Source organism: Oryctolagus cuniculus, chromosome 10, assembly GCF_051225735.1.
Source record: "Oryctolagus cuniculus isolate XC-2025 breed Fujian yellow rabbit chromosome 10, ASM5122573v1, whole genome shotgun sequence".
Classification (NCBI taxonomy): domain Eukaryota; kingdom Metazoa; phylum Chordata; class Mammalia; order Lagomorpha; family Leporidae; genus Oryctolagus; species Oryctolagus cuniculus.
In genome coordinates this window covers 16,432,473-16,446,026 of record NC_142876.1, presented here as the reverse complement: position 1 = coordinate 16,446,026, position 13,554 = coordinate 16,432,473, and the positions used below count along the sequence as shown (strand labels likewise).

General features: G+C 34.9%; 1 protein-coding gene across 16 annotated transcripts in view; it reads left to right on the top strand.

Annotated features, from left to right (window-relative positions):
• The window catches only part of RELCH (RAB11 binding and LisH domain, coiled-coil and HEAT repeat containing), a 129,381-nt gene that overhangs the window by 89,840 nt on the left and 25,987 nt on the right, over positions 1-13,554 (top strand). For 6 of the 16 annotated variants that reach the window (XM_002713623.6, XM_089305010.1, XM_002713624.6 and 3 more), the window contains 5 exons: positions 2,278-2,357; positions 5,770-5,876; positions 7,032-7,131; positions 11,705-11,787; positions 12,556-12,619. In XM_002713623.6, the coding sequence (XP_002713669.4) occupies positions 2,278-2,357; positions 5,770-5,876; positions 7,032-7,131; positions 11,705-11,787; positions 12,556-12,619 (434 nt within the window). Of the gene's footprint in view, positions 1-2,277; positions 2,358-5,769; positions 5,877-7,031; positions 7,132-8,019; positions 8,356-11,704; positions 11,788-12,259; positions 12,343-12,555; positions 12,620-13,554 lie in introns of those variants that run through there. The other 10 variants (XM_008261433.5, XM_089305012.1, XM_002713622.6 and 7 more) reach the window with 7 other exon arrangements.

Sequence of the window (13,554 nt, the reverse complement as noted above, 5' to 3'; positions counted from 1 at the left end):
TGCCTTTGCCTCTCTAATTCTGCCTTTCAAATAAATAAATTAAAAAAGCTTTAAAAAGAAAAAAATCAGAAACCATTACCCAGAACCACACTGCTTCCTAAAATCAAGCCAGAAGGTGTGGTTTCTGGCTTTTACTCCAACCCTAGTTTGCTGTGGGATTATGGTTGGCCACTTCTCCCTCCATACACGTGGGAGGTTGAATGACATTTCTTCTTGACTTCCCAAAGACAACAAGATTAAGTGAAATGCTCTGCCTTTCAAACAGATAAATAAATCTTTTAAAAAACAAAGTTTAGCCCAATATAATGGAAAAGAATGAAAGGCGTATGTTTCTAAAATAAACATGAGATTTTAAAGAAACTGCTATTTGTATGGACAACTATAGCTCCCTTGCTGATCATCCTCATTTCATCTAAGGAAGCCCAGTTATAGCACCATTGGCCTAAGAGCTTTCTTATGTATAGATATTATGTCCTTGTGTATTTCCTTATTTGCTAGATATCAGTTGTCGGAAATGTTAGGGAAAATGTATGGCACACTCCCCACTTTTGAATTTGGTTGGTTTGAATGTCTAGATACTTACCTGAATCCCACTGTAGTGATTTGACTTTACTGGTCTAGAAAATTCTATCTTGTGGCTGTCCAAAGAATAATACAGAATTCCAGAAGATTGTTAAGTGATATTTTTTGGAGAGGGGTGGGGACAAATGCTTCCAAAGGGTTATTTTTCATAACTTTTTAAATGTTTGTTGTTTAGAATTCCTAATTATTAGTATTATGTGTTTTTAATTCATTATTCTGATGGTAAATGAGTAAACAAAAAAATTTAGCATTTTGGAAACTGGTGGTGTTGGGAATTATTAGTTAGCTATGAATGTTCCATTGTTCAAACAGGAAGCGATTATTAACCCCTCTAGATACAATCTATAATAAACAGTACTTAAGCTTATGCTCCTAACCTCAGATTTACATCTTTACTACCATTGTCATACTCAGCTAACATCGATATCCCCTTAAGAAAAGATAATTGTTACCAAGAGAATAAACAGACCTCAGATATGAATTAATGTGAAAATTATTGCTAAAAATTCCTATAAGGCAATTAGTTAAGTACATAACTAATTAATTCAGTTTCTCTGAGTTCTACCCTCTGAAAGTAATGCAAAGCCATATGAAAATAGAAATGTAGTAAAAAAGAAGTTTTGAGAATGTAAAAGGAAGGCTAGAGCACCTAAAGCAGTGCCTAACAATTGATAAACCAGAGTATTTAATGCTGGAAAATCATCTCATTACTATCTCTGAAACTATCTTTTGAAACTGGCTTTAGGTGCTAAGTAAGAAAATTTTATTGTACAATAATCACAGGGCACACACCAGTGGTTGGATGCCTTCCCTCTTTCTCCCTGTTTGCCTCAACCTGACTCCTCTCCAAGGAAAATAGTCAGGGTTCTGGCTCATAATGCTATTGAGGATACAGGGTAACTCTGTAAATAGGCTAATATTGGAAAGTAGACGGGGGCCAGCACTGTGGCATAGCCTGAAGTGTCAGCATCCCATATGGGCACTGGTTCGAGTGCCAGCTGCTCAACTTCCAATCCAGCTCTCTGCTATGGCCTGGGAAAGCAGTAGAAGATGGCCCAAGTCCTTGGGCCCCTGCACACATGGGAGACCCGGAGGAAACTCCTGGCTCCTGACTTCAGATCGGCACAGCTCCGGCCGTTGTAGCCAATTAGGGAGTGAACGAGCAGATGGAAGACCTCTCTTTCTCTGCCTCTACCTCTATGTAACTCTGCCTTTCAAATAAATAAATGAATCTTTAAAAAAAAAAAAAAGAAAGTAGATAGAATCATATCTGGAAGCAGATTAAATGATACATGCATATATTTAAACATCTGCTCCTAACGGAATGCCCTTACATTCTACAAAATATTGTAAGCATAAGATTTTAGGAAAACCTACCTATGTGGGTACTTGGGAAACTCAGAAGAAAGCACTGATTGTGATTATGGAAATAGGAATGTAATATCTCAATTTTGGTTATTAAAGTTCCTTCCCACCTTTAAGAAATGTTTATAATAATAGCGTTAAGAACCATTAAATTGTATTTTATAACAATCAATAGAAATGTCTTTTAATCATAATAGTTTCCAAAGTAATAATATGAGTATTTATTTAGAAACTTGTCAACAGTTATAATTTTAAATATTATTACATTGTGACTTTTATCTTTACACTTAAAAGGCACTTGGACTTTAAAAATTATTTTAATGATTTTAGATTCTTCAGCAGGAAACGGGGTCCTCACTAAAGCTACAGTTCCCATTTATGCAACAGGAGTCCTTACATGTTATATTCAGGTAAGGAAAAAAATACCTAATGTTATATTTTCTTAATGTGTGTATAAGTAAAAGTGTTACCTATAAAGTCAATAAGTAATGTATAATGGAGGTCATTTTTAAATAACAGGGCCCTGGGTAAAGTCTTAGTTGAGCAAATCAGTTTAGAGATTGCATGCTTTGAGATTTTGTTAGAAGTGTTAGATTGAACTTATTTTGTTCTTGGTTTTTCATTAAGGTTTTCGTAATAAATGACAAACAGAGCAGCTAGGTGAAGCAAGCTACAAAATTCTCTAGAATACTGTATCATTTTAAGTAAGGTACTTTTTAATAATACCATATTTTCTTAATTTTTACTGCATAATAAGTTATCACAAAACATAGTGACTTCTTACAACTGCTTTATTTGCTCATGATTCTGCAATCTGGACTTTGCTCAAGTGACGTCTTTACGGCTGATCTTTCTGGTAATCACTCATGTTGCTGCATTAGACTCTTCAGTTAATGGAGTCTCAGGAGTCTCCAGGAAGGGTCAGGGCTTCATTCTCCCCACGTGGCCTCTGGAACAGCAGAGCCAGAATCATTATAACATGACCCAAGAATGCAAAAACAGAATCTGTTTACACCTGGAATTAGCACATTATCATTTCTACTGTGGTTTGTTCGTTAAATAAGTCTCTGGCCCAGCCTAGATTCAGAAGTAAAGAACATACTAGCCAAGGTATAAACCAGGAGGTATGGTACACTGGTGGTCATCAGTGTAACAAACTGTCATACTCTATTTAACATTATTTTAAGTAAATATCATGAATGTCTCTGGGCATATGCATGTGAGATATTACCATCAATAAGGCGGAAATAAGCACTCAACATAAATAACTTTTAGAAATTAGAAAGTGAGATTGAAGGAGTTCCTGAATTTTCACTCACTAATACCTGACTTTTCTTTTACCATTTGAATTCAAAGTACAGCAATTCATATTTATTGCACTCTTCTTACCAGATTTGAATCAAATTGTATAATTAAAATACAGTTCTACGGTATGATAGCTTGCACCAGAAGCTCCAGTTCTGTTCAAGTAGCACGGTATTCTTTTAAACTTTTCAACACTAATTTCTAAGACTTCATCTTAATCTGGATACACACAGAATCTCTGTGTATAGAATATTTTAAGTCATGTAACATAAATAGATTGTTCCAATTATTAAATTTTTGGAGATCGCCAGCGCCGCGGCTCACTAGGCTAATCCTCCGCCTTGCGGCGCCTGCACACCAGGTTCTAGTCCCAATCGGGGCGCCGGATTCTGTCCCGGTTGCCCCTCTTCCAGGCCAGCTCTCTGCTGTGGCCCAGGAGTACAGTGGAGGATGGCCCAAGTCCTTGGGCCCTGCACCCCATAGGAGACCAGGATAAGTACTTGGCTCCTGCCATCAGATCAGCGCGGTGCGCAGGCTGCAGTGCGCCAGCAGTGGCAGCCATTGGAGGGTGAACCAACGGCAAAGGAAGACCTTTCTCTCTGTCTCTCTCTTTGTCCACTCTGCCTGTCAAAAAATAAATAAATAAATAAATAAATAAATAAATAAAATTTATGGAGATCAATGATATTAAGTCTTAGCGTATCAGTAAGCACAATGGAATGCATACCATTCTCCTCTCTCTTTAATTTTAGAAGATATTCTGACATAAAACCAAATGTCATGTCTGTATTTTTCTTTTTTTTAAATCCTTTTGAAGCATTGTTAATGTTTTCATTTGGACCATAAGTAGGATTGTAAAGGATAATAATGTACCAGATTTAAAGTTAGACTCACAGTAGGGCCTCAGAATAGATTTGCTAAATAAATCACTAAGAACCTGTCTTTTGAGTCACTGTGAAGTCCAAGTATATTATTTATACCTTTTAAGAGTTAAGAACTATTCAGTTTGTTACAGAATGTTGAGTTAGCAATCACAGGTGGCCATTGTTACTTATTTTAGGAAGCATATACCAACAGTTAATATTTTTCTTACTATACAAAAATTTTTGTTAGGATAAACCACAGCCCTTTGTGTTTAGTTAAACAAAATCTACCTTGACTCAAACATATAAGCAGAATTATTTGTTTTGAGATTTCAGAAAGCAGAGGATTTATAACAATTTTTCAAAAATCAGAAGAATCCATGCTCATTTAGAAGTATGTTTCCTCTTACTTTACTCAGGCTGTTGACAGATTTACAGTTTATTTTCCAAAGTTATATCTGTGTGTGACATAGTGGACAACTAAGCATAGTGTAGAAATCTCTATTCCAGTTTGGTGTCATGTTGGTTCGTCACTGTCTATCCATTTCCCTAAGTAGACAGTCATGTTTTACTACTGCTTTATCCTTCCTTTTTTCATTTTAATTGTTACTTTTCCCCATCTTTTATGGCTACATCATTGTAAACTAACCTGACTACAAAAAAAATGATAGGTAATAATCCAGTCTTCACGAATCTGTTGATGTATTCAGAACTATTTGTTATTGACTGCCTATGTTCCTAAATGACAACTTGACTTTAATTTATTGTGTATATATTCCTGGTGGAATGTCAGATTGCCCTTCCCTTACAGATTCCACTTAATTTAACATACAAGGTTATTTTTTAAACTCTCCTAATTTTTAGCAGGTTTGCTTTTTCTAACATACTTACTAATATTGCTTTAAAAAAGAAAAATATTATCTGATTTTGTAAGTAATAATGAGTTATTGAAGAAAGTTTTTCATCTACAGTACAGATTTTCAGTGAAAATTATCTTATTCAAGGTGTGAGAGTGTTTCTTTTAAGAACACAGACTAAGCAAGCATGACTTACTTTTACTATGACTTTTACTATTAGGATATTATAAAGGTCATTTCTTAAAAGTAAATTTTCATCTGTTAGTGAGATTATTATTTTAGTAGTTCACATTTAACTGTATAGAGTCAAAATTCGTGAGAATTACATTTGTAATGTAAATTTTAATAAAAGATTGCACCTTTTAGTGTTCTAAAGTAGAACCATTCAATAAAACTTCCTGCAGTGATACAGTGTCTAATAATAAGGAAGGTACTAGCCACATAGTAGACACAATAGTGTCTATTAAGCCTTTGAACTGTTGGTAGTATGACCAAAGAACTGAATCTTTTCCTGTTTTTCATTTAAATTAAAATCACCATATGTGTCTAGTGGCTACTAGACACTAGTAGTGGCTAGTGGACAGCACGGTCTAAAAAAAAACATTAAGATAGTCTGTCTCCTCACACCATTATGATAATAGATATGCTTCATACATAAATATCTTTAATTAACAATAGTTTCCAAATTAGAATATTTCCCCTTATTTGGTAACACTTTCTAATTATAGATAGATGATTATGGTATTTAGTTCTACATGATTGCTTGGAAATTCATTATCAGTATTTTTCCTCTGTAGGAAGAAGACCGAAAACTGTTAGTTGGATTCTTAGAAGATGTAATGACCCTGCTTTCATTATCTCATGCTCCTCTTGATAGTCTGAAGGCTTCTTTTGTGGAATTGGGGTAAAAAACAATAGCTTATAGTTTATAGTTTTTTAAAAATCATATAAGAGGGAAGATAAACTATTTAGAAAACTAAGAACCAAGCAAGGAAGGGAAGCCCCAGGATGATGGCATTGGGAAGTCCCATTATAATAGTTTTACAGCAAACCAAAGGAGCCACTCGTCCAGATTAGAGCAGCATAGAGGACACACCAAAAAGGGTGGTGGGAGGAAACTATCATATGCTTCAACAATTGGAGAAAAACTAATACAAGATTTATGACCAAAATGAGGCATATAATGTTTTTAAACTCAATTTTTAGAGTACATATTTTAAGTCTCAAATGATTGGCATAAAGATTAATTATTGGTTTTGCAACTTGAGATTTTTGTTTTTTGGGTTGTACTCTGATTTTGCTTATGTATACATTCTTAATATTTTGTAATCAGTACATTATAATTTACAGAATGGGGTAAAGGTGCAAACAATCTGTTTGAAGCAGTTGGTAAAATACAGTCAAGTACCAATTTGCAGGAAATAAGCTTTCCAATTGAAAGGCAGCTCCTTAGGCTCCTTTTTCCATTCTATTTGATTTGCTTTGTCTTGCTCTTAATTACATTATCTGACTACTAAAGTAGTTTTATCTCAGTCTTTACTGAAAACAGGCTCATGCATTCATTAATAATACCATCTTACATCTGGATAGACTTCATAGCCAACACACTCTTCCATGTAGATGGACTGAATTGATTTTATTTGTTCCTACAACCACTACGTGACATAAGTAGGACATATACTGCTTCCCTTGTTTTGACAGATAGAGAAGCTAAGACCCACAGAGGTTATAACTTACATATCTCAGTCCAGTGTTTTTTCTTTTTTCGTCATAGAACAATTTATAATTTTAACTTGCATGCTAATCCAAAGAATTGAAATAGCTACTACAATTGCACATGCTTAGAGAAGCTAAAAGTGTGACTTCTGAATATGGTTTGTGGTTTTTATAAGGTGACTTCCTTTTTTAAAAAAAGTCTTAGCTGTGACCTATTAAACCATGGAAAGTAATTTCAGTTCTGTCAGTATTTTTATCATTAATATTCCTTATATATAGTGTTTGTTGGTTCACCAGTAAAGCACTGTAGCTCTCAATTTTAACATTTATGTTTTTATTCCAGTGCAAATCCAGCCTACCATGAGTTACTGTTAACTGTTTTGTGGTATGGTGTTGTCCATACATCAGCACTTGTGAGGTGTACTGCTGCTAGAATGTTTGAGGTATGTCAACAAATGCTTCTGTTGATTAGTTAGATTTCATATGGAAAAGGAAAAGGGATTATTTTTCATGAAAAAGATTTGCATACTGTATTATTCTGATATTTGATGGTACCTAGTTGTGTACTGTGTGATGGGGCAGAAATTTAGCTTTGACATATTTAAGAATGTTTTCTAGCCTTATTGGTTCCTTAAATGTTATTCTGTAATAAGTTTGGTTACTCAAATTCCCTTGTAAATCTTAATTTCCATCATATTTAAATCTTTCTATGATACTTTCTGTTTATTAAGGTAAATGGACTATTAAACTAAAGCAACATAGGATATTTTTCAAGTTGTAAAATACAGTTGGATTTATCAGCAGCATTAAAATCAATTTTTATCATTATGAAAATACTTTTTTTATTGATTACTCCTACTTCACTATTCCCTTACATATCCTATCTGGAATAACACCCCTAGGCATTAACTACCCTTAGACTTGGAAGACACTGTCCATATAATTTACCTAAACTATATTAAATTACTACCTACCAAAGTTAAGAATGCAAATTGAAATGCCTATCTTTTGTACCCATCATGTAGCAAGTTATGTTATAGTTGAGTATTATTTTTACATGTACCTGTTTCAGAATTTTATCTAAGCACTCAAATTGCTTTAGCTTTTGTTTTTGTTTTTTGTTTGTTTTTGATGATTTTGAAGCTTACCATAGAGCCAGGCCACCTGAGTTCAGTTTCCGTCTCTACCACCTAGAGACCTTGTAAATTATTTGAACTTCTCAGTGTTTTATATGACAAAATGAATATGTTAAAAAAAAAACTATTCATCTCAAAGAACTTTTGTTAACACTGAATGCTTAATGCTTATAAAGCTTTTCACACTCTATCTAGGGGCTGGTGCTGTGATATAATGGGCTAAGCCTCTGCCTTTGGCGCCAGTATCCCATATGGGAGCCAGTTTATGTCCTTGCTGCTCCTCTTCTGATCCATCTCTGCTTATGGCGTGGGAAAGCAGTAGAAGATGGCTCAAGCGCTTGGGCCCCTCTACCTGTGTGGGAGACCTGGAAGAAGCTCCTGGCTCCTGGCTTCTGATTGGCCCAGCTCTGGTCATTGAAGCCATTTGATGAGTGAACCAGCATGTAGAAGACCTTTCTCTGTATCTCTCCCTCTCTCTGCCTTTAGGTCTGCCTTTTGAATAAATAAATAAATCTTAAAGAAAAAAAAAAAAACTGTCTAGAACATAAGAGCTTATGATAAATGTAAAATCAGCATGATTTTTTTTATCCATACTGTTTTAAGACAATTTATAATTGGAATAGCAGGGCACTGATAGATTTAAAATATGTACTTTCTGGGGCTGGCGCTGTGGCACAGTAGGTTAATCCTCTGCCTGCGGCATCTCATATGGGCGCCAGTTCTAGTCCCGGCTGCTCCTCTTCCTATCCAGCTCTCTGCTATGGCCTGGGAAAGCAGTAGAAGATGGCCCAAGTCCTTGGGCCCCTGCACCCACATGGGAGACTGGGAAGAAGCTCCTGGCTCCTGGCTTTGAATCAGCACAGCTCTAGCCATTGCGGCCATTTGAGGAATGAACCACGGAAGACCTTTCCCTCTCACTGTCTATAACTCTACCTCTCAAATAACTAAATAAAAAATCTTTTAAAAAAAGATATGTAACTTCTAAAAATTTTAAATATATAATTAGAAAATTCCATTGTTACCAAAAAGTTGAAAATTCTCTGTCAGTGTTTTCCCCTCGGTTATTACACATATTTGATTTTTTTAAAAAACTAGAATCAAGAATTCTTTGTCAACATGAATGCCAAATTAGCAGTTTGGTTTAGGATATAAATAATTTTATTTATTCAATGTATTGAAAAGAAGGTATTACCATAAAAGAAAAGTCTGTCTTCAGTTCCTTCCTCGTATCTCCCTAAAAGGGAAACATCCTTTTAAATGAAGAGCTATTTCTTTTTTAATAATAGTTTTTCTTAAAAAATGTATTTATTTATTTGAGGCAGAGTCACAGATAGAGAGAGGGAGAGACAGAGACAGAGGTCTTCCATTCACTGGCTCACAATGACTGGAGCTGCACCAATATGAAGCCAGGAGCCGGGAGCTTCTTCCAGGTCTTCCATGCGGATGCAGGGGCCCAAACACTTGGTCCATCTTCCACTGCTTTCCCAGGCCATTAGCAGATAACTGGATTGGAAGAGGAGCAGCCAAGACACAAACCACCACCTACATGGGATGCTGGCTGCAGGCAGAGGCTTAACCTAGTATGCCACAGCACCAGCACCTATTTAATATACTCTCTTCCTGGCTTTTTGTAATAAGACCATGAACGCTATTTCTTTCTCTTAGATCCTTTGTTTTTAAAATGTTTGTATGAACTGGTGAAGCATATCATAGAAATAAAATAATTTAAATAAAATGAAGCATCTCCCTTTTGTTTTTGTTTATTTTGTTTTCTGCCTTATTTCTTATGTGTGGCTTTTGTCTGGTTTGGGCTTCTGTGTTTGCTGTCATGCTGCTCTGGAAAAATACCTGTCCTTAAGCGGTTTTAAGTGTCTTCTTAGGTTGATTTTGAATTTCTGAGTCTAGTTTGAGAGATTATTTCAATAGTTTTTCAAATTCACTTACAATGACATTTCCCTGATCATGTCAGTAAAAGTTATCAGTAGGAGAAATGAAAAGTTCTTCTTTGTCAATGATCCTCATTTTGAACAAAATTATATTGAAAGAATAAATATGGTTCATGGATTTTTTGCACATTTTAGTTTCTAATGCTTTATCATTTAGAATTAACACCTGTCTTATTTTTATGTAAAAAGAACACTTAAAATTTTTTTAAATGATACCAGAAAAATTTTTTTATTGATTCATTTCCATTTTATCTGAAAGACAGAGAAAGAAAGAGAAACACGAGAGATTTTCTATCTGCTAGGTCATTCCGCAAATGCCTGCAAGAGCCAGGGTTGGGCCAGGCCAAAGCTGAGAGTCTGGAAATCGGTGTAGGTCTCCGAAGTGGGCGATAGGAAGCCATCATCTGCTGCTTCCCACCGTCTGCATTAGCAGGAAGCTGGACTGTGAAGCAGAGCTGAGACTAGAACCAGGACCCTGATAAGAGATTCAGGTGCCCCAAGTGGTGGCTTAGCTGCTGTGCCAAACGCCTACCCCAGAGACCAAAACCAACTGAGAAATGGATGTACCAAGAACCTAAAATGAGATACTGACTGAAATTGAATACCATATTTAGCTTAATTTTCAGATGGCAGAGAAAAAGGGAAATCAAGGAAATCATATTATTCTCATTGATTTGTAATAATACAAAGAGCCTTCACATAAACTAAGCCATGCTCTCTCTGATATATTATATAGAAGAATGTTTTAACTATGCATACAATGATAGGTTTTTTTTATAAACATTTCATGGTATCTTTGATCTTCTCCGAGGACTAGTTCCATTACTAGATAAATGGATTGATTGGCATATAGGATTAGACTGTGCTTACATTCTAAAGTTGAGAATGAAGTTCCTTTTCTCTGTTGAACTTATAAAATTTGGTATTACTCAAAAAAACAAAATGCATCCCATTCAATATTGTCTTCTTCTGCAAATTAGCATTGGTTACCAAATAAATTTTAATAGATTATGGAGATACTTTGTTCTACTCATTTATTTTAAAATTTATTTGAGTTTTTAGAGGATTATAAAGCAGCTGTTTAGGTGTTAACTTCAAAAGAAGTATTTAATTAAGTAACTTTTTCCAATATGTCACAAATCATATATTGGTATATTCATCATAGTTAAGCTCTCATTTCTTGAATGCTACTTTTTGTCAGCCATGTATTTAGGTATATTATGTGCAAGTTGATAGCCGGAGGGTTCTTTGAGGAAGAAAATAATCTTGCCATTTTCAGATGAGAAAGTTACACTTAAAGAGATTATGTATCTAAGATTGTTTGGCTAACAAATTAGCCAAGAACTAGACTCTGAATCCAGGTCTGACTCCTAAGCATAATATTTTCTAGTAAGCTGCTGCCTTATGTCTCAAAATGGCTGGGAATTTTCCTGTGTGGTTTTTCAGTTTACTTACTATACAACAATCTTGAGCATTTTAATGGTGGCTGCTTGCCATTTGTCTATGGTTTGAAACAGTCCAGTTTGTACCTTATTGGTCATAATAAAATCACACTATAGAATTTTAACCATTGGACTCAAAATGTGTCTTCTTTTTAGCTCCTTCTTTAAAAAAAAGTGAAATTTTCTTTCAGGTAACATTTTAATTGGGCATGGAAATTGCATAGACTATTTGACCAAAAGTACAAAATTCCTATTGAATTGTTGACAAAATCTATTTTCATGGACTGTTAGGCTATTTAAGCTTTGTTTTCCCCCTGAGCCTTCTCTGCCTTTGTAAAGCACTCTAGTAGCAATATTTGCTTAGCTTCTAATTTTGTTTTTGCTTTTGTGTTTTCTCTCTTTCTCTTGGTTGTTCCTTTCTTCTTCCCATGGCGCACTGTGTTTGCTCTTTCCATGCATCACCTGTGAATATCCCCTGTGCTGACCAATCAGCTGTTGGTGAAGGGGGTGAATGAAACTCTGGTAGCTCAGAGGGTTGTTCCTGCTCTCATTACTCTCTCCAGTGACCCTGAAATGTAAGTGTTGTCCCTGCCTTATACATTCAGCATCCCTTTCAAAATGGCCTGTCAAGAAATAACCATCAGCTTTTAAATTTACTGAAGACTCTCTTTAAAATAATAATATTCAATTGTTTAATTTTCAACTTTATCATATTTTTAAGTCAGCACTCACAATAAGCCAAATTTGGAAACCATATATTGAAAAAAAATACCAACATTAGTACGCAATAAACATTTCCAAAGCCTGAAGCATGCTGATGGACTATTTCTAACAGGCCAAGAAAGGATGCTCTGCTAATCTCACTAACAGGTTGTTACCAGTAAGCGTAGTGGCATGAACCAAAGGCTTAACATTTTAATGTCTCATAAGGGTGACTAAACCAAGAAAGGCCAGTGAGTCTGCCTCTGCCCATCCTCAGTCACAGCTAACCCAGTTCTCATTCCAGTTTACCAAACCATTTTTTATTGCATGTTGACTGGTTTACAGCTGACTCTTCGAGGCATGAGTGAAGCGTTAGTTGACAAGCGGGTTGCTCCGGCCCTTGTTACCTTGTCCAGTGATCCTGAATTGTGAGTTTCACAGACTGCGACCTTAAGTTATCCTGCCTGTCTTTTGAGCATTCTTGGTCTGCTTGTTTGTTTTTTTTTTTTTTTTAATTTACTTTGTCATTGCTAGAGACTAATACAGTATATTTATCTCATACTTATTTGATAAACATTTTAATAATACTCTATTTTTCATCTCAAAAAAATTTCAGTTTCCATCTGTTTTAATTTTAACAGCTCTGTCAGGATTGCTACAATTCCAGCCTTCGGCACTATTATGGAAACAGTTATTCAAAGAGAGGTAGGAAATAATTGAAATTCATTTTTATGTATGTACTGTAGGGTGGTGGGGGCAGGAAGCATTGTACCTTTCATTTTATTGTTCATTTTATTGTTAGTTATTGATGTTCCAGAGGAGGGCCTTGGTATTTCAAAACATGATAGCCCAGAAAAGGTATATTTCCATATATTGAGGAAATCTTTAATCTCTCTTCTAGATTAGAAAAGTAACTATAACCTAGCTGGATATTGCACTTCTGAATAATCCTTCAAGTCATATCTAGTTTCACACTCTTATATTATCCAACAGACTTCTAGTCAATGGATATATATTCTGGATTGTCAGTTTACAAGATTTGACAACTCATTCTGCCAGATAACATTAGGAACACAAATGCATCCAATTTTCATAGTTTTACAAATGAAAGCAAGGGAATATCTATATTCTGATAACTGTGTTGTTGGTGTCAGGCTGTAAAAATCATCTGTTATAGTTTATATCAATGTGCAAATCCTGTCACACCTGTTTCAGGAGTTTCCTCCCTGAAAATGTATTTTGATTCTGAATTTTTGATTCAAATTTTTTAGGTTCTATCTGCATCTTTACCTGTAAGACACTTCCCGAAATTAATGGCAAAATTTTATTTGATATCATGTTGGTTATATCCTAATGCAAATTTTAAAACTCTGTAAATTAGAAAATAAATTAATTGTGAACACCTTACCAAGTCACTAAAACAAAAAAAAATTAATGAAATGTCTTTCTTAAACTTTTGTAACAAAAACTAAACAGTTTGGTTTGTGGTAGAAATGTTTTTCATTTTTTAACTTATATATTTCACTGGTGGAGCAACATCAACAAAAAAAGCATACATTCTGCAAAGCTTGCAATCTTAGCAGAATTTCAACATATTCTTAAATCCTAAAATAAAAATATCTTTTAGGGAAATGTGAGTA